General features: G+C 41.8%; 1 protein-coding gene across 2 annotated transcripts in view; it reads left to right on the forward strand.

The window, feature by feature from the left end:
- The window catches only part of adamts6 (ADAM metallopeptidase with thrombospondin type 1 motif, 6), a 300,876-nt gene that overhangs the window by 144,060 nt on the left and 135,977 nt on the right, over positions 1 to 20,839 (forward strand). For both annotated transcript variants that reach the window (XR_015757565.1, XM_087988638.1), the window contains exon 10: positions 6,162 to 6,308. Coding sequence is in view for 1 of the 2 variants with exons in the window: in XM_087988638.1 (XP_087844764.1) it covers positions 6,162 to 6,308 (147 nt within the window). In the remaining variant the exon portion in view is untranslated. The remainder of the gene's footprint in view (positions 1 to 6,161; positions 6,309 to 20,839) is intronic.

Here is a 20,839-nt window from a genome sequence, read left to right on the forward strand (position 1 = left end):
CTCAGGCCTCCAACCCATGGCCGTTCCCACTCCGCTTGGGCCTCCAGCCCATGGCCGACCCCATTCCTCTTGCCCCTCCAGCCCATGGCCGTTCCCACTCCGCTTGGGCCTCCAGTCTGCTATGCTCTATGCCTCCAGCTCACTCTACCTCATGAGTGAACACCAGGAGGGGAGAAAGGGGAAAAGAAGAGGAATATGGAAAATAGATACAAGGAGCAGAGGAGCCCCAGTTGAAGTGTCCTACTTTGCCACCATCTTGACTATCCATCCCTAATTGTGCAGAGGGCAATCAAGAGTCAACCACATTGTTGTTGGTCAGACCAGATAAGGATGGTAGTATCCTTCCCTAAAGGACATCAGTGAATCACTTAGGTTTTTCTGACATTTGACAATGATTGTCATCATTAGACTTTGAATTCCAGATTTTTATTATCTAAGTATCTTTAATGAAAATCTGCCAATAGTATTCATAGAATCCTTACAGTGTAGAAACAGGCCATTTATCCCAACAAGTCCATACTGACCCTCTGAAGAGTAACCTATCCAGACCCCTTCCTCTACATTTACCCTTGACTAATGCACCTTACCTACACATCCCTGAACACTATGGGCAATTTAAAATGACCAATCCACCTAATCTGCACATCTTTGGATTGTGGGAGGAAACCAGAGCAAACCCATGTAGACACAGGGGAGAATGTTCAAACTCTGCAAAGTCACCTGAAGCTGGAATCAAACCCAGGTCCCTGGTACTGTGAGGCAGCAGTGCTAACCACTGAGCCACCATGTCACCCAGATGTTACAGGTATTCTAAGCAGTGAAATAATTATTATGAATACATAGTTAGTACATAGTATTTTAAGTATTAACTGCATGTGGTTAGGGGAAAATTTGAATAAATATTTGAAATGACTGCTTGCCTGAATTCATAAAAAGGGACATGATCCCTATCACCTTTCTTTTATTGGTCAGTGTAGTGAGTATAGGCGTTGGGAGGTCATGTTGTGGCTGTACATTGGTTAGGTCACTTTTGGAATACTGCGTTCAATTCTGGTCTGCATGCTATGGGAAAGATGTTGAGAAACTTGAAAGGGTTCAGAAAATATCTACAAGGATGTTACCAGGGTTAGAGGTTTTGAGCTACAGCGAGAGGCTGAATAGGCTGGGGCAGTTTTCCCTGGAGCATCGGAGGCTGAGGGGTGACCTTATAGAGATTAATAAAATCATGAGGGCCATGGATAGGGTGAATCTAAAAACTAGAGGGCATAGGTTTAACATGAAAGGGGAAAGATTTAAAAGGGATCTAAAGGGCATTTCTTTCACACAGAGGTTGTGTGGAATAAGCTGCCAGAGGAGGTGGTGGAGGCTGGTACGATTACAATATTTAAAAGATATCTGGATGGTTATATGAATGGGAAGAGTTTAGAAGGATTTGGACCAAATCTGGATGAGATTAATTTAGGATATCTGGTTGGCATGGATGAGATGGACCATAGGCTATACAGCTCTATGACTAACTTGGATGCAGTTTGGACACTGACTACAATATAGGTAAGCACATTATGCAGCCAATGTTAGCATGCATTTGCGAGTTGAGGATCAAGAACTCCATGGTCTAATTTGTAGCTTGAAAACAATGTAATTATTGCAGTAAATTCCAGACCGAGAGCAGAAGCGAAATCAATCTAATTCAGTCATAGAGTCATAGAGATGTACAGCATGGAAACAGACCCTTCGGTCCAACCCATCCATGCCAACCAGATATCCCAACCCAATCTAGTCCCACCTGCCAGCACCCGGCCCATATCCCTCCAAACCCTTCCTGTTCATATACCCATCCAAATCCTTTTAAATGTTACAATTGTACCAGCCTCCACCACTTCCTCTAGCAGCTCATTCCATAAACGTACCACCTTCTGCGTGAAAATGTTGCCCCTTAAGTCCCTTTGATATCTTTCCCCTCTCACCATAAACCTATGCTCTCTAGTTCTGGACTCCCCCACCCCAGGGAAAATAATTTATCTATTTATCCTATCCATGCCCCTCATAATTTTGTAAACCTCTATAAGGTCACCCCTCAGCCTCCGACCCTCCAGGGAATACAGCCCCAGCCTGTTCACTCTCTCCCTATAGCTCAAATCCTCCAACACTGGCAGCATCCTTGTAAATCTTTTCTGAACCCTTTCAAGTTTCACAACATCTTTCTGATAGGAAGGAGACCAGAATTACACGCAATATTCCAACAGTGGCCTGTACAGCTGCAACATGACCTCTCAACTCCTGTACTCAATACTCTGACCAATAAAAGAAAGCATACCAAATGCCTTCTTCACTATCCTATCTACCTGCGACTGCACTTTCAAGGAGCTATGAACCTGCACTCCAAGGTCTCTTTGTTCAGCAACACTCCCTAGGGCCTTACCATTAAGTGTATAAGTCCTGCTAAGATTTGTTTTCCCAAAATGCAGCACCTCACATTTATCTGAATTAAACTCCATCTGCCACTTCACAGCCCATTGGCCCATTTGGTCAAGATCCTGTTGTAATCTGAGGTAACCCTCTTCGCTGTCCACTACACCTCCAATTTTGGTGTCATCTGCAAACTTACTAACTGTACCTCTTATCTCACATCCAAATCATTATGTAAATGACAAAAGGTAGAGGACCCAGCAATGATTCTTGTGGCACTCCACTGGTCACAGGCCTCCAGTCTGAAAAACAACCCTCCACCACCACCATCTGTCTTCTACTTCTAAGCCAGTTCTGTATCCAAATGTCTAGTTATCCCTTTATTCTGTGAGATCGAACTTTGCTAACCAGAGTCCCATGGGGAACCTTGTTGAATACCTTACTGAAGTCCATATTGATCACATCTACCGCTCTGCCCTCAACAATCCTCTTTGTTACTTCTTCAAAAAACTCAGTCAAATTTGTGAGACATGATTTCCCACGCACAAAGCCGTGTTGACCATCTCTAATCAGTCCTTGTCTTTCCAAAAACATGTGCATCCAGTCCCTCAGGATTCCCTCCAACGACATGCCCACCACCGATGTCAGGCTCACTGGTCTATAGTTCCCTGACGTGTCCTTGCCATCCTTCTTAAACAGTGGCACCACATTAGCCAAACTCCAGTCTTCTGGCACCTCACCTGTGACTACAATGATACAAACATCACAGCAAGAGGCCCGGCAATCATTTCTCTAGCTTCCCACAGAGTTCTCGGGTACACCTGATCAGGTCCTGGGGATTTATCCACCTTTACCCGTTTCAAGAAATCCAGCACTTCCTCCTCTGTAATCTGGACATTTTGCAAGGTGTCACCATCTATTTCACTACTTTCTATATCTTTCATACCCTTTTCCACAGTAAATGCAGATGCAAAATACTCATTTAGTATCTCCCTCATTTTCTGCGGCTCTACACAAAGGCCGCCTTGCTGATCTTTGAGGGGCCCTATTTTGTCCCTGGTTACCCTTTTGTCCTTAATGTATTTGTAAAAACCCTTTGGATTCTCCCTAACTCTATTTGCCAAAGCTATCTCATGTCCCCTTTTTGCCCACCTGATTTCCCTCTTAAGTATACTCCTAATGCCTTTATACTCTTCTAAGGATTCACTCGATCTATCCTGTTTAGACCTTACATATGATTCCTTCTTTTTCATAACCAAACCCTCAATTTCTTTAGTCATCCAGCATTCCTATACCTACCAGCTTTTCCTTTCACCCTGACAGGAATATACTTTCTCTGGACTCTCGTTATCCCATTTCTGAAGGCTTCCCATTCTCCAGCCGTTCCTTTACCTGCGAACATCTGCCTCCAATCAGCTTTTGAAAGTTCTTGCCTAATACCATCAAAATTGGCCTTTCTCCAATTTAGAACTTCAACTTTTCGATCTGGTCTATCCTTTTCCATCACTATTGTATGATTTATATCATATGATTCACAGATTTCATTAAAGTCAAGATTTTATCACTCTGGATAACTCGATCACTAAGTCACTACCAAGTTTCTCAATGTACAGGGTTATACCTCTTGTCAAGTATCTATATAGCTATTTTACTCACATTGTGCTATGATTTAAATAGCCAGATCACGTACTGTGAAGCTTTAGCTATAACACTGCGACAGGATTAGGAAACTTTTTTATTTTATGATAAATGTGGATTAATGTTCATGAATTGGGCTAATGTTTGTCTGGCCCATTGGGAAAATGCATGCCTGAACTGAAAATCTTATTGCCAGAACTTGCTGTTCAGAATTAATCTAGATATTTGAGGGCTGTTAGTGGAACCTATCATGACTCCACAGACAGCTGGTGTGATCCATAATGAGCCTCCTGCCTCACTAGCAACGCCCTTCAGAAATGTCCCAAGAATGCATCTGGGACTGAGGAACCAGTTACAAAGACAATTGTGGAAGCACTTCTAGTCCTACTATCCAAAGGAAGCATTATTCCCGCCTCAGGCGACTGACTGTGTGGAGTTTGCACATTCTCCCCGTGTCTGCGTGGGTTTCCTCCAGGTGCTCCGGTTTCCTCCCACAGTCCAAAGATGTGCGGGTTAGGTGAATTGGCCATGTTAAATTGTCCGTAGTGTTAGGTAAGGGGTAAATGTAGGGGTATGGGTGGTTTGCGCTTCGGCGGGTCGGTGTGGACTTGTTGGGCCGAAGGGCCTGTTTCCACACTGTAAAGTAATCTAATCTAATCTAATCTAATCTAAATCTAATCTAATCTAATCTAAAGTAAAGTAAAGTAATCTAATTATATATTCAAAACTTTGAATAAATTGAGCAGAGCGGGATCATTGTATATTTCCTCCACCATGAATTAATTTCAAGATGTACTCCTAAACATATCAGCCTCTCATTTACATATTAGAGTAACCTAACCACTGATGTATGCGGTCACCTTGAAGAATGAGCCCTAGGTATTTAGCTGATTGGTACAGGCTGTCTGATGCTGATTTTGTACACAATGTGCCGCTTCTTGTCTGAAAACAAGTATAATTATACTAATTTCTAATGTTTTACATTTGTCTCTATGAACAGTTTTCTTTCAAGTGCCTCAGTTACATAGAGAGTGCTGTACTGGAAATTCTTAGTTGTGTAGGAGGCAGTAACATAGGAACATAAGAGGAAAAGTAGACCATTTAGCCAGTCCATTGAATCTATACTACTGTTCAATTAAATCATGGCTGATTCTCTCCTCAATGTAATTTTCCCATGCTATCTCCATGCCCCTTAATGAGTGAATGAATGATTTATTTATTGTCATATATTTCTTGAAGAAACATTGAAAAGTGTTTTGCCACCACAATCTGGCGCCATTATGAGGTACAATAAGGATAAAAAGAAATTGATTTCATTAGTCTCCAGAAATCTATCACTTTCTATCTTGAACATGCTCAAGGATTGAACTTCAACAACTCTCTGGGGTAAAGAATTCCAAACATTCCCTACCTATGAAATGCCTCCAGATCTTGGTCTGAAATGGCCTACCTCTATTCTGAGCTAATATCCCTTGGTTTTAAACTCACCAACCATATCTTAGCTACATCCCCACTGACTGCGCTGTAAGAATTTGGAAGTTTTAATGAGATCACCTCTTATTTTTTGAAACTCTGGAGAATTCAGCCCCAGTTTTCTCAAACTCTTCTCATAAGAAAATCCTGCCATTTCAGGGATTTGTCTAATGGACCTTTGTTTCACTCCGTCAACGTAGCAGTTGCATAATTTATTTTTCAATCTTAAAAATGACAGACATGTATATTAGCAATATATACTTTACCCTTGTTTTTCTTATTCTTAGAATGAGCCATTTTTATGCTATCCATTATGTATGTATCTCAGACCATATGCTCAAACCATATGAAGTTGTGCAGGTGTTAAAAAAAAATCCCAGAAACACTGTCAAACATAGTCTCTGCTGAGTGTTTTATTATGAATGAAGACTGGCATAGAAGATATTTTGAGAATAAATATGCACCAACATGTATAATCACGAGGATTCATATCGCTAAACACATAAGGCATGTTGAAAGGCTCCCGACACTCAGACTGATGTTATGTGTCAAGATATTCAGTGGTTTGAATGTTAGTAGGTGGCATGATAGATAGTTGTCTGGTTACACATTGAGCTAATGCAGCACTTCTTTCTTGACAGTTTCGGTATGAATCATGATGGAATAGGAAACTCCTGTGGGACAAAAGGTCATGAAGCAGCAAAGCTTATGGCAGCTCACATTACTGCCAACACCAATCCATTCTCTTGGTCTACGTGCAGCAGAGATTATATCACGAGTTTTTTGGAGTAAGTGCCCAGTAGCACGGCAAATTAGATTACCCAATTTATTGAAAAAAGTAATCATTATTTGTTGCCATAAGTAAATATAGTATTAATTGGTCCAGTTGTACTTGCAGCTCACTGAATAGTTTACGTATCAACATCACATAAGTAGGTTTTGATGAATGTAATGGATAAGTGCTTAGTTTTAAAGTAAATACTTTCTTTCACATTTGTTGATCCAAGTCTAAAGTAAGCACAGATTTGTAGAAGTGAAAATGGGCTGATGAATTCTTAATTTTTCTTCTTTTAGATTTTCCTAATTTTGTTGTATTAGCTTTGTTTAGTCTGTTATTGTGATACAGCTAGTATAAAACAGTAGTCATTTATTCAGACATTGAGAAATTGTGTCCACAAGAGTGTGAACTGTTTTGTTGAATTTAGTTTTGATTTGTCGTTCACATTACCGTCATGTTTAAAGAGAACTAATTAATTGGTTCTGAAGTTTGGAGAAAGATTGTGGAATATGCCCAGTGCATTAAAACTGCATCAGTATTGTTTATTATAATTTCTACTGTATATTTTGCAGAGGATAAATGACGTGAAGTTCATTATTGGTCTTTTGTTAGTTAAATATTGATAGTAGCACATTTGTAAAAATAATTCTGTTTATCCAAACCATGCAGGCCCTGACTGTTCATACTCAGATTGATTTTGATTTCTAAAGATAATACAGATTTTCAAACCAACAAAAAGCACCAAAATGTTAATTTCCATTATCAGCAGCAGAATGCTGAGTGGTGATCAGCTATAACGGCTTATTCTGTACCGCTGACATGTGGAACTAATATTCTGCACTGTATAAATAATAGCTTACTGGTCCTGTGGGGGGGTTTATGCAATTTGGAAACAGAGTGGGGGGTAATCACTGAAGCTTCCAACCCAGAAAGAAGTGTGCTTTTGAGAAATACTGAGATCTGTCTTTAACACTTGACCACATGCTCAGGCACTTTTTTTCTCTCTCTCAGAATGGAAATGCCTGCAGAATGCTATAGACCTGTCCTTAATAAAACAACACTCCAGCTGTGTACAATCCCTGCAGGCAGAAACAGTATTTAACATTTCTTTTCCACAACAGACCATTTGGCCCAGAACTCACACAGCCTCGTACAAACATAGTCTGAATGCTACTGGCATTGAATTTAAAAGTTTTAAACAAAAAAGTAACGACCAAAACTAGTGGGCACAAACTAACTTTTAGAGGCAACAAATAGCTCTCTGCATGTCCACTTACAAAAGGATTGTATAATTTTATATTAAAAGTATGTGAGGTGAGTTTACTGATCTGAACATTTATGTGACAGGAGCATTGCAGAATCAGGCTTCAATTTGTCCAGGTCCTGCACAGTCAGTCCAAAGATCTGTATGCATAATGTTTTCACATGTTCCAGCTCCCAACATGCAGTCTGTCACAGACCGGTTTTGCTGCTTGTCAGCAAGATTGTGTGATGCTGTTAAGAGGATGTCAGACGTTATACAGCTCTTCAGTGGCTGTCAGATGTTGTGCGGCTCTTTAGAGGATGTCAGGCACTGTGGAGCTGTATAGGGGATGTCAGATGTTGTACAGATGTTTAGAAGATGTCAGGCATTTTGCAGGTGTTTCGAGGATGTCAGGCGCAGTGCAGCTGTTTAGTGGGTGTCAGATACAGTTCAACTGCTTAGAGGATGTCAGAGACTGTGCTGCTCTTTAGGGGGTGACAGAGACTGAACAGCTGTTTAGGGGGTGTCAGGCAATGTGCAGCTGTTTGGGGGTGTCAGAGACTGGACAGCGTTTTAGAGGGTGTCAGGCACTGAGAAGCTGTTTCGTAGATGATGCAGACGTTTAGAGAATGTCAGATGCTATACAGCTGTTTAGAAGATGTTGCATACTGTGCAGATGTTTTGTGGATGTCAGGCAATCGGCAGCTGTTTAGAGGGTGTTCCACACTGTACAGATGTTTGCAGAATGTCAGACGCTGTGCAGCTGTTTCATGGCAACAGCATCTTTTTATGGCAAAGTGCATTTAATGCAAAGAAGGTTTTCTTCACAATCCCAAATCTGGCAGCTTGACAATGTTAGAGCAGCAAGATTTATGACTTAGCAGTGCCTATTTCATGAGAAGTGAGATTTAGGAATGTTGGTTTCTGCCCCTTCCCATTAGAGAGAAACTGCTAGTGCCTTGGTGGAACTGGTGATCTATTTCACTCATAGAGTCATAGGGATGTACAGCTCGGAAACAGACTCTTTGGTCCAACTCATCCATGTGGACCAGATGAACTAATCGAGTCCCATTTGCCAGCATTTGGCCCAAATCCCTCTAAACCCTTTCTATTCAAATACCCATCTAGATGCCTTTTAAATGCTGCAATTGTACCATCCTCCTCTGGCAGCTCATTCCATACGTGGACCACCTTCTGCATTAATAAGTTGCCCCTTAGGACCATTTTAAATCTTTCCCCTCTCAGCTTAAACCTATACCATCTTGTTTTGGACTCCCTCAGCCTGGGGAAAATATTTTGTCAATTGACCCTCGAACCCTCCAACCCTGGCAACATCTTTGTAAATCTTTTCTGAACCCTTTCAAGTTTTACAACATCCTTCCTATATCTGGGAGACCAGAATTGCACATCAGTGATGAATAAGTTGTTGGAGGGGATCCTGAGGGATAGGATTTATATGTATTTGGAAAGGCAAGGACTGATTTGGGATAGTCAGCATGGCTTTGTGTGTGGGAAAGTGTCTCACTAATTTGATTGAATTTTTTGAAGAAATAACGAAGAGGATTCGTAAAGACAAAATGGTGGATGCAATCCATATGGACTTCAGTCAGGGGTTTGACAAGGTTCCTTATGGGAGACTGGTTAGCAAGATTAGATCACATAGAATACAGGGAGAACTAGCTATTTGGATACAGAACTGGCTCGAAGGGAGGGTGGTGGTGCACAGTTGCTTTTCAAACAGGAGACCTGTGACCAGTGGTGTACCACAAGGATCGATGCTGGGTCCACTACTTTTCATCATTTCTATAAACGATTTGGAAGAGAACATAGGAGATTTGCTTAGTAAGTTTGTAGATAACACCAAAATTGGAGGTGTAGTGGACAGCGAAGAAGGTTACCTCTGAGTACAACAAGATCTTGATCAGATGGGCCAATGGGCCGAGGAGTGGCAGGTGGAATTTAATTTACATAAGTGTGAGGTGCTGCATTTTGGAAATGCAAATCAGAGCAGTACTTATACACTTAATGGTAAGGTCTTGGTGAGTGTTGCTCTAAGAGATCTTGGAGTGCAGATTCACAGTTCCTTGAAAGTGGAGTCACAGATGGATAGGATAGTGAAGAAGGCATTTGGTATGCTTTCCTTTAATGTTCAGATCATTGAGTATAGGAGTTGGGAGGTCATGTTGCGACTATAGGGGACATTGGTTCGGCCACTTTTGAAATATTGTGTGCAATTTTGATCTCCCCTCCGAAAGGAAGGATGTTGTGAAACTTGAAAGCGTTCAGAAAAGAGTTATGACATATTGCCAGGGTTGGAGGATATGAGTAATAGGGAGAGGTTGAATAAGCTGGGGCTGTTTTCCTTGGAACATCAGAGGCTGAGGGGTGACCTTATAGAGGTTTATAAAATCATGAGGGGCATGGATAGGATAAATAGATGAGGTCTTTTCCCTGGGGTGGGGAAATCCAGAACTAGAGGACATAGGTTTAGGATGAGAGGGGAAAGATATAAAAGCCATTTTGATGGATAGATGAATAAAAGGGTTTAGAGGGATGTGGGCCAAATGCTGGCAAACGGGATTGGATTAAGTTGGGATATCTGGTTAGCATGCACGAGTTGGACCAAAGGGTCTGTTTCCATGCTGTACATCACTATGACTCTAAGGCCTAACCAATGACCTGTACAGCCACAACATAACCTCCCAACTCATTTATTCAATGTACTCATCAATAAAGACAAGCATAGCAAACACTTTCTTCACTATTCTATTTACCTGTGACTCTAATTTCAAGAAACTATGAACCTGCACTCCAAAGTCTCTTTGTTTAACAACACTCCCCAGCCCTTACCATTAAGTGTATAAGTCCTGCCCTGATTTGCCTTTTCATAATGCAGTACCTCACCTTTCCCAAAATAAACTCCAACTGCCACTCCTCAGCCCATTGGCCCATCTGATCAAAATCCCATTGTACTCGGAGGTAACCTTCTTTGGAAACTGTTTGGATGAAGTTCACAACACAGAATCAGATATGTTAATCATTGTTTTAAGCCTGTCCAATAGAAAGGCTGCAGTAGTGAGTACAATGGGTTCTTTCTTGATTATATGTTTTTGGAGATAAGTCTCTTGATTAAACTTAAAATATAAGCCATAACTATTAATTTAACCTGGGGCAGTGTTTTGTAGAGGAATAAGACGGTGTTATTTTCTGGGTCTGTAGATTGTGAAGGAGCAAAATTGGCCTTTGCAATGCTATGGACTTCTTGTCAGATGTGGGAGTTTAAAGAGAGTTTAAGGGTTACTGCGGATTATATTTGCCATAAATACTGTTGGATGTGAATCTCATCAGATCAAATGGATCAGTTGGAGAGACAGTTAGAAGCGATGAGGAAGTTACAACAGCAGCAATATGTGATGGATGGCAATCATAAGAAGGGGGGAAAGTCTCAGATACAGTCAGATAGATGGGTTAACTCCAGGAAGGGTAAGATAGGTAGGCACCTAGGGCAGGAGTCTTTTGTGGATATACCCATTTCAAACAGGTATGCTGTTTTGGAAAATGTAAGGGGTGATGGATTCTCAGGGGAACATAGCACGGACAGCCAAGTTTCTGGTATTGAGACTGGCTCTAACGCAACGAGGGGTACGTCAGCTTCCAAGAGATCAATTGTGTTAGGGGATTCTGTAGTCTGAGGTACGGACAGACGTTTCTGTGCCAGCAGAGAAAAAGCAGAATGGTGTGTTGTTTCCCTTGTGCCAGGAACACGGATGTCTCAGAAAGGGTGCAGAATGTTCTCACGGGGGAGAGGGACCTGCAAGAGGTCATTGTCCACATTGGAACCAACGATATAGGAAGGGAAAAGGTTGAGATTCTGAAGGAGACTGCAGAGAGTTAGGCAGAAATTTAAAAAGGAGGTTCTCTAGGGTAGTAACATCTGGATTACTCCCAGTGCTACGAGCTAGTGAGGGCAGGAATAGGATGATAGAGCAGATGAATGCATGGCTGAGGAGGTGGTGTGTGGGAGAAGGATTCACATTTTTGGATCATTGGAATCTCTTTTGGGGTAGAAGTGACCTGTACAAGAAGGACGGATTGCACCTAAATTGGAAGGGGACTAATATACTGGCAGGGAAATTTGCTAGAACTGCTTGGGAGAATTTAAACTAGTAAGGTTGGGGGGGGGGGTAGTGAGGAAAGAGATCAATGTTGTGGTTCTGCTCGCCAAGCTGGGAATTTGTGAAGCGCTTCACAGGAGGCTCCCAAGCACTGAGGATGTCACCTAGACAGGGGCCGAAACGTTTGCAACACAAATTCCCAGCTCGGCGAACAGAACCACAACAACGAGCACCCGAGCTACAAATCTTCTCACAAACTTTGAAAGAGATCAATCTGAGACTGGTACAGTTGAGAACAGAAGAGAGTCAAACATTCAGGGCAGGCAGGGACAAGGTAGGACTAATAAATTAAACTGCATTTATTTCAATGTAAGGGGCCTAACAGGGAAGGCAGATGAACTCAGCGCATGGTTAGGAACATTGGACTGGGATATCATAGCAATTATAGAAACATGGCTCAGGGATGGGCAGGACTGACAACTTTATGTTCCAGGATACAAATGCTACAGGAAGGATAGAAAGGGTGGCAAGAAAGGAGAGGGAGTGGCATTTTTGATAAGGGATAGCATTACAGCTGTGCTGAGGGAGGATATTCCTGGAAATACATCCAGGGAAGTTATTTGGGTGGAACTGAGAAATAAGAAAGGGATGATCACCTTATTGGGATTGTATTATAGACACCCTAATAGTCAGAGGGATTTTGAGAAACAAACTTGTAAGGAGATCTCAGCTATCTGTAAGAATAATAGGGTAGTTATGGTAGGGGATTTAACTTTCCAAACATCGACTGGGACTGCCATAGTGTTAAAGGTTTAGATGGAGAGGAATTTCTTAAGTGCATACAAGACAATTTTCTGATTCAGTATGTGGGTGTACCTACTAGAGAAGGTGCAAACTTGACCTACTCTTGGGAAATAAGGCAGGGCAGGTGACTGAGGTGTCAGTGGGGGAGCACTTTGGGGCCAGCGACCATAATTCTATTTGTTTTAAAATAGTGATGGCTATGTACGTGATCTGGCTATTTAAATCATAGCACAATATGAGTAAAATAGCTATATAGATACAAGAGGTATAACCCTGTACATTGAGAAGCCTGGTAGTGACTTAGTGATCTAGTTATCCAGAGTAATAAAATCTTGACGTTTATGAAATCTGTGAATCATATGATATAAACCATACAATAGTGATGGAAAAGGATAGACCAGATTGAAAAGTTGAAGTTCTAAATTGGAGAAAGGCCAATTTTGACGGTATTAGGCAAGAACTTTCAAAAACTGATTGGGGGCAGATGTTCACAGGTAAACGGATGGCTGGAAAATGGAAAGCCTTCAGAAATGAGATAACAAGAATCCAAAGAAAGTATATTCCTGTCAAGGTGAAAGGGTAGGCTGGTAGGTATAGGGAATGCTAGATGACTAATGAAATTGAGGGTTTGGTTAAGAAAAAGAAGGAATCATATGTAAGGTCGATATAGGATAGATCGAGTGAATCCTTAGAAGAGGATAAAGGAAGTAGGAGTATACTTAAGAGGGAAATCAGGAGGGCAAAAAGGGGACATGAGATAGCTTTGGTAAATAGAATTAAGGAGAATTCAAAGAGTTTTTACAAATACATTAAGGACAAAAGGGTAACCAGGGACAGAATAGGGCCCCTCAAAGATCAGCAAGGCGGCCTTTGTGTGGAGCCGCAGAAATTGGGGAGATACTAAATTAATATTTTGTATCAGTATTTACTGTGGAAAAGAATATGGAAGATATAGACTGTAGGGAAATAGATGGTGACACCTTGCAAAATGTCCAGATTACAGAGGAGGAAGTGCTGGATGTCTTGAGATGGGTAAAGGTGGATAAATCCCCAGGACCTGATCAGGTATACACTAGAACTTTGTGGGAAGCTAGAGAAGTGATTGCTGGGCCTCTTGCTGAGATATTTGTATCATCAATAGTCACAGGTGAGGTACCGGAAGACTGGAGGTTGGCTAACGTGGTGCCACTGTTTAAGAAGGGTGGTAAGGACAAGCCAGGGAACTATAGACGTGTGAGCCTGACCTCGATGGTGGGCAAGTTGTTGGAGGGAATCCTGAGGGACTGGATGCACATGTATTTGGAAAGACAAGGACTGATTAGGGATAGTCAACACGGCTTTGTGCGTGGGAAATCATGTCTCACAAATTTGATTGAGTTTTTTGAAGAAGTAACAAAGAGGATTGATGAGGGCAGAGCGGTAGATGTGATAAATATGGACTTCAGTAAGGTATTCGACAAGGTTCCCCATGGGAGACTGGTTAGCAAGGTTCGATCTCACAGAATAAAGGGATAACTAGCCATTTGGATACAGAACTGACTTAAAGGTAGAAAACAGAAGGTGGTGGTGGAGGGTTGTTTTTCAGACTGGAGGCCTGTGACCAGTGGAGTGCCACAAGGATCGGTGCTGGGTCCTCTATTTTTTGTCATTTACATAAATGATTTGGATGCGAGCATAAGAGGTACAATTAGTAAGTTTGCAGATGACACCAAAATTGGAGGTGTAGTGGGCAGCGAAGAGGGTTACCTCAGATTACAACAGGATCTTGGTCAGATGGGCCAATGGGCTGAGAAGTAGCAGATGGAGTTTAATTCAGATAAATGCAAGGTGCTGCATTTTGGGAAAACAAATCTTAGCAGGACTTATACACTTAATGGTAAGGTCCTAGGGAGTGTTGCTGAACAAAGAGACCTTGGAGTGCAGGTTCATAGCTCCTTGAAAGTGGAGTCGCAGGTTGATAGGATAGTGAAGAAGGCGTTTGGTATGCTTTCCTTTATTGGTCAGAATATTGAGTACAGGAGTTGGGAGGTCATGTTGCGGCTGCACAGGACATTGGTTAGGCCACTGTTGGAATATTGCGTGTAATTCTGGCCTCCTTCCTATCAGAAAGATGTTGTGAAACTTGAAAGGGTTCAGAAAAGATTTACAAGGATGTTGCCAGGCTTGGAGAATTTGAGCTATAGGGAGAGGCTGAACAGGCTTGGGCTGTTTTCCCTGGAGCGTCGGAGGCTGAGAGGTGACCGTATAGAGGTTTACAAAATTATGAGGGGCATGGATAGGGTAAATAGGCAAAGTTTTTTCCCTGGGCTCAGGGAGTCCAAAACTAGAGGGCATAGGTTTAGGGTGAGAGGGGAAAGATATAAAACAGACCCAAGGGACAACGTTTTCATGCAGAGGATGGTACGTGCATGAAATGAGCTGCCAGAGGATGTGGTGGAGGCTGGTACAATTGCAACATTTAAGAGGCATTTGGATGGGTATATGAATAGGAAGGGTTTGGAGGGATATGGGCTGGGTGCTGGCAGGTGGGACTAGATTGGGATGGGATATCTTGTCGGCATGGACGGGTTGGACTGAAGGGTCTGTTTCCATGCTGTACATCTCTATGACTTTATGACTCTACACTCCAATTTTGGTGTCATCTGCAAACTTACTAACCATACCTCCTGCTTTCACATCAAATTCCTTTATATAAATGATGAAAAGCAGTGGACCCAGCACCGATCTTTGTGGCACACTGCTGAACTCACTCTGCCAGCTTGAAAAGCAACCCTCCACCACCACCCTCTGTCTTCTACCTTTGAGCCGGTTCTGTATCCAAATGGCTAGGTCTCCCTGTATTCCATGTGATCTAACCTTGGTAACCAATCTACCAAGATGAACCTGTCGAATGCCTTACTGAAGTCCAAATAGATCATGTGCACCACTCAATCCTGTTTGTTACTTCTGCTCGATCAATCCCCAGGAGCTGGTTGCAGAAATGAGAAATGTTTGCTGACATGCCCAGATCAGTTCAAATTAGATTGGCCACCATTATTCATTTTATCAAATAGCTGGTATTCTTTATTTTTTGTTTATTTCCAATTTTAACCTGTATTGCCAGTCCTTAAATCACTTGGACAAATGATAGTTAGCAGCCCTCTTGAAGTGCTCAGGTCTATGTCCATGTCTTCTTGCAATGTTGTTTGGAGTATTTCAGGAATTGAGCCTAATGGCAGTAAGGAACAGTGATAATAGATCCAGGCAGGCTGGTAAGTGACTTGGTGGGGCTGGTGGAGTGGTGCTGCTGCCCTTTTCTTCCTCGATGGTGGACAGCACAGGTCTGACAGACAGAAGAAACCTTGGTGAATTGCTGCAGCATATGTTGTATATAATGTCACTGCATGCTGGTGGTGGAGGGAATGAATGTTAAATGTGATGGATGGGTTACAGCTCAAGTGGACTATTTCATTCTGAGAATGCAAAAGTGAAGACTGCAGATGCTGGAAATCAGAGTCTAGATTAGAGTGCTGCTGGAAAAGCACAGCCGGTCAGGCAGCATCCGAGGAGCAGGATAATCAATGTATCGGGCAAAAGCCCTTCATCAGGACTGAAAGGCTCCTCCTCAGATGCTGCCTGACCGCTGTGCTTTTCCAGCACCACTCTAATCTAGACTCATTCTGAGAAGTATCAAGTTCCTTGAGTATTGCTGACAATGGAGAGTCTTCCACCACACTCCTGACTCCTGCAACTTATTCATACCCAAAGGCATAGAGTCAATCCTAAAATTATTGCACAAAGTGTTCAGCTTGTGGAGAGGCCTGCTCCAATGCAGGAGAGGCTTGGTAGGAATAAGCGCAGATGAAACTGCTCAACTCTGGACTGAAGTCACTTTGGCTTATTTAGCAATTCATCCCTCTCCAAAATGACTGAATGAAGCAGGAGCCACCTGGCTTCATCAGGGCAGCACCACATTCAGAGGTCTGTCATGGTCCAGGGCCACTTCCATACCAAGAAGTGTCTATGGAGACTGAGCAACCTTTCTCCTTCTCGCACTGAAAGAATGATTAGGAACTGCAAAAGATTACGATGTAGAACTTAGCACTTTCATCAAAGGAAAGCACGAGGGAAAAATTCTAAGCACTTGTAAAACATTAAATTTGATTGAAATTCTTATGATTTTGGGCAGAACGATTCGTTCAGGTATAATAAGGTTATGTGGAGCTTGATCTCCAACCAGATTGACCAGTTCCTCCTGAAGGCTGGACTTCCTGTCACTGAGGTGTGGCAGCCCCCTGCTCGCCAACTTAACTGAAGTGACCAGATTAACCTGCTCACAGCATATGATGGTAGGCTGGGGTTGGTGGCGGGCTTCCTTGGAGCAAGTCAGCTTCCGGCCATCCTTTCCAGGATGGGAACACTCCATTTCCCTGGAAGCAATAGCCCAGTGAGCCATATAGGGAAATGTTTAAACTAACTTCGATTTTAAGGATCCTGTTTTACTGCTGAACTCTTGCTTGTGGTTAATTTCTCAGTGATGTTGGAGGCAATAATCTAATTGCTTTGACTGATAATGAAACTTTAATAAATCTTTTTAAAGCCAGCTGAAACCCATAAAAAATGAACATAAAAGCACATGTCCCTTTAACAACTTGCTTCTACATATAGTTTATCTATAATAAATGGAGGTAATTCTGGGATGCAACCACATGAAGAATGGAGCCTCAAAAGCCCATCATTTGCATTTTGGATGAAGCTCCTACACAGAATAGTTTGATCCAGATATTGCTTTTCAGATTTTGGGCCACAAGTAACCTTCATAGATCTTTGGTGGAGTTCTTTGGCAACATTACTCTTACCTGTCTCATTGTATGTGGAAGCTGGAGAAAGAGTTCAGGAACTGTGTAGTATCAATCTGTATAAAGGCTGCCCTAAAACGTTTAAGTTTTCACTGTGCAGCTGTGTGTTTTACCTTTAGTCTCACTTTTAATCACACAACCAGATGTAGGTATGTTTTGATTGAAAACAAATAAAGGAACCTTTTTGGCCAAATTAAGATTATGTTCTATATAGTCTGGAAAATTGTTCCACATGTTCCTTGGTTCTGTGCAATTTTTGACCCTATCTATCACGTCTGGAGATTATGCGGATGTTAGTGGATAGAGTGTTCTGTGGTATACTATTTCCAAACCACACAAATTAATGAAATTTAGTACTGTCGTCATAAGGTAATGGAGAATCACAATTTTTTAAAAATGTTAGCACACCTTGATTGTATTAACCATTTTAATAAACTGATAAAAAAATAAACATTTAAGTGTAACATAATCTTGTTCAGTGAGGAAATTGGCATAATATGTAATTTATATTTAAAAGAAAATTTGTTAATTTAATATTACAGTGAGGATAATGGACTGGGGGAAGGTTGCATATTTTGGTTAAGCATTTTGCAAATTGCATGAGAAAGTCCTGAAGTAATGTATTAATTTGAGCTATACAGTTAGATTGAGATCTTAAGTTTACTTGCTGTCTGCAACAAAAATGACTTGCATTTATATAGCACTTTGACATTGTAAAGTGTTTCAAGGTGCTTCATAGATGCATTATCAAACAAAATTTGAGACTGAGCCACATAAAAAAGTCTAGGGAAGATGACCAAAGTTTAGTCAAATCGGTAAGATTTAAGGAGGAAAGCAAGTTGGGGAGGTTGGAAGAATTCACACTGATCCCAGGGAGATAGCATAGCTGCCAATGGTGTAGCAACTCAGATCATGCTAGAGTTGGTACAGTGCAGATATCCTGGAGAGTTGTAGGGCTTAAAGAGTTCACAGAGATAGCAACAAGACGATGGAGATATTTGAAACACAAATAAGAATTTGAAATTTGAGGCATTGCTTACCAATGTAGCTCAGTAAGCAGAGGGGCGATGGGTGAACAGGGCGTGCTGCAAGTTAAAGCACAGGCAGTTGCGTTCGGACAAACTCAAGTTTCCAGAAGATGGAAAATAATAGACCAGCCAGACGTGTGCTGTAATAATCACTTCTAGGGATAACAAGGGGGTGGACGAGGGTTTGAACTGGAGTTGAGCTGAGATAAGGGCTGCATCAAGTAATATTGCAGATGTGGAAATAGGTGCTCATGTTGACAGTGGGATGTCTAGTCAAAAAGGTCCAAGGTTAAGTTTGTTTCAGTCCTGGACAGTTAATGGGGAGAAGGATGGAGTCTGGAGCCAGGGAAAGAAGTTTAGCTAGAGACCAAAGACAAAGGGCTGAAGATGACTGGACCTGTAAATTAGATTGACATTAGTAGGGTGACTGCCTGTCCGCTCTCACAACTCATATCCCTGCTGTTACAAGCACTGGAGGAGATTTTAGAAGGGTCAGCCACTGGTGTCCTATTTCAGGGAGGGATCCTTTCTTAACTAGCACTCTGTTTGAATGTGCTCCTAGGTTGCAAATCACCATCCCTAGTTCCCCTCCCCTTGTGGCATCTCAAACCTTGGACCAAATCCATCCCACAATCTGTCCCACAAATCCTTAAATACTGAGATCATTCTGATAATCAAAGATTGCCTCCTCAATGCCGAAGTGCTGATCATCATTCAGGTTGGAATTATTGTACTGGAGAGAGCTCCTGACCTTAGAGTGACTGACAATCACTCAGTCAGAATTTCCTGTGCCTGGGGAGCTGACATTCCTCTTCCGGCCTATTAACAGCCAAATGACAGGTGCTCCTGTTGGGGGAGGAAGGTGTCTCGAATACTTGCTCCCAGTGGTTTTGATCTTCCTGATATTTAGTGAGAGGACGTTTCTGATCACTCAGTCCAGAATGTTGGTCAAACAGCCTGACAACTTAGAGACATCAGAAGGAATCGGGAGGTGCAGTCATGGGGTCGAGTATATTCTGATAATTTATATATAGAAATAAACATCGGTCTTTTAGGTGGTCTCACCAAGTTACAGGAAGTAGTTGAGAAATAAGAGGAGCCAAGGATAAATCCTTAGAGAATGCCAGAGATAATTCTGCTGGAGAAAGAGAAACCATTGCAGGTGGTTCCCTGGTAACCATTCCATAAATTGAAATAAAATGAGTTGAAAACAGTCAGATCCAGCTTATCTAATATGTTAGAAATAAACTTTTTAATGTTGATGGTTTCTCGTTATTATAATAAGCAAATAATTCTTCATTTACTGTCATGTGTTGTGACATCTACAAGAGTGCTTTAGCTAACTTTGTGATTATATTACAGCAATAATAGTAACTACATATTAACTTCATGCATTTCAAGGGTATGCATAAGTCAGGTTTTAACTTAAATCTGTGGCAATAAATAGGAACAGGGTGAAAAGAAATATTCTTCAAATATCAGTAGACTGAATTTCAAGCAACACAGAAATTATCTGCCCTGTCACTTAAAATGGTGGTCAGGACCATTTCTGCAAAAAAAGATACAATTCTTCCCAATCAGTTTATACTAAGAATCATAGACTCGGAGTTGTACAGCATTCAAACAGACCCTTCGGGCCAACTCATCCATGCTGACCAGATATCCCAAATTAATCTAGTCCCATTTTCCAGCATTTGGCTCATATCCCTCTAAAGCTTTCCTATTCATGTACTCATTCAAATGCCATTTAAATGCTGTAATTGTACCAGCCTCCATCACTTCCTCTGGCATTCCATACATATATCACCCTCTGCGTGAAAAAGATGCCTCTTAGGTCTCTTATAAATCATTCCCCTCTTACCTTAAACCTGTGTCTTCTAGTTTTAGACTCCCCCACCCGAGGGAAAACACCTCTATTTACCCTATCCAAGCCCCCCATCATTTTATAAACCTCTACAAGGTCACCTCTCAGCCTCCGATGCTCCAGGAAAAACAGTCCCAGCCTATTCACCCTCTCCCTATAGCTCAAGCTCTCCAACCCTGGCAACATCCTTGTAAATCTTTTCTGACTCCTTTCAAGTTTCACAACATCCTTCCTATAGGAGGGAGACCAAAATTGCATGCAATATTCCAGTAGTGGCCTCACCAACATTCTGTGCAACCACAACATGACTTCCCAACTCCTATACTCAATGCACTGACCAATAAAGGCAAGCATACCTAAAGCCTTCTTTACATGATGTTAAATAGCTCAGGGTTGGACTTTGTCTTCCATCTGTCTTGTCTTAGAGAGCTGCTGATTAATTTAGTTGACCATCTGCTGTGTTCACCAAGTAGCTCCAAGTTTGTGTTAGTTGCTGCTGGGCCTACAGTCAGAACTCAAGGAAAAGGAGGTTATGGAAGTCAGATTTCAAGTATGTCTAGATCTTTCGACTTTAAAAGAGGGTCTGACCTTTGGTTACCACATAGGAGGTACTTTCCCAACAGCTGTTCTCTCAGTGAAAGCTACCGGG

This window comes from Chiloscyllium plagiosum, unplaced genomic scaffold, assembly GCF_037043375.1.
Source record: "Chiloscyllium plagiosum isolate Xiang-an unplaced genomic scaffold, Cpla_swu_hap1 HiC_scaffold_1, whole genome shotgun sequence".
Taxonomy (NCBI): domain Eukaryota; kingdom Metazoa; phylum Chordata; class Chondrichthyes; order Orectolobiformes; family Hemiscylliidae; genus Chiloscyllium; species Chiloscyllium plagiosum.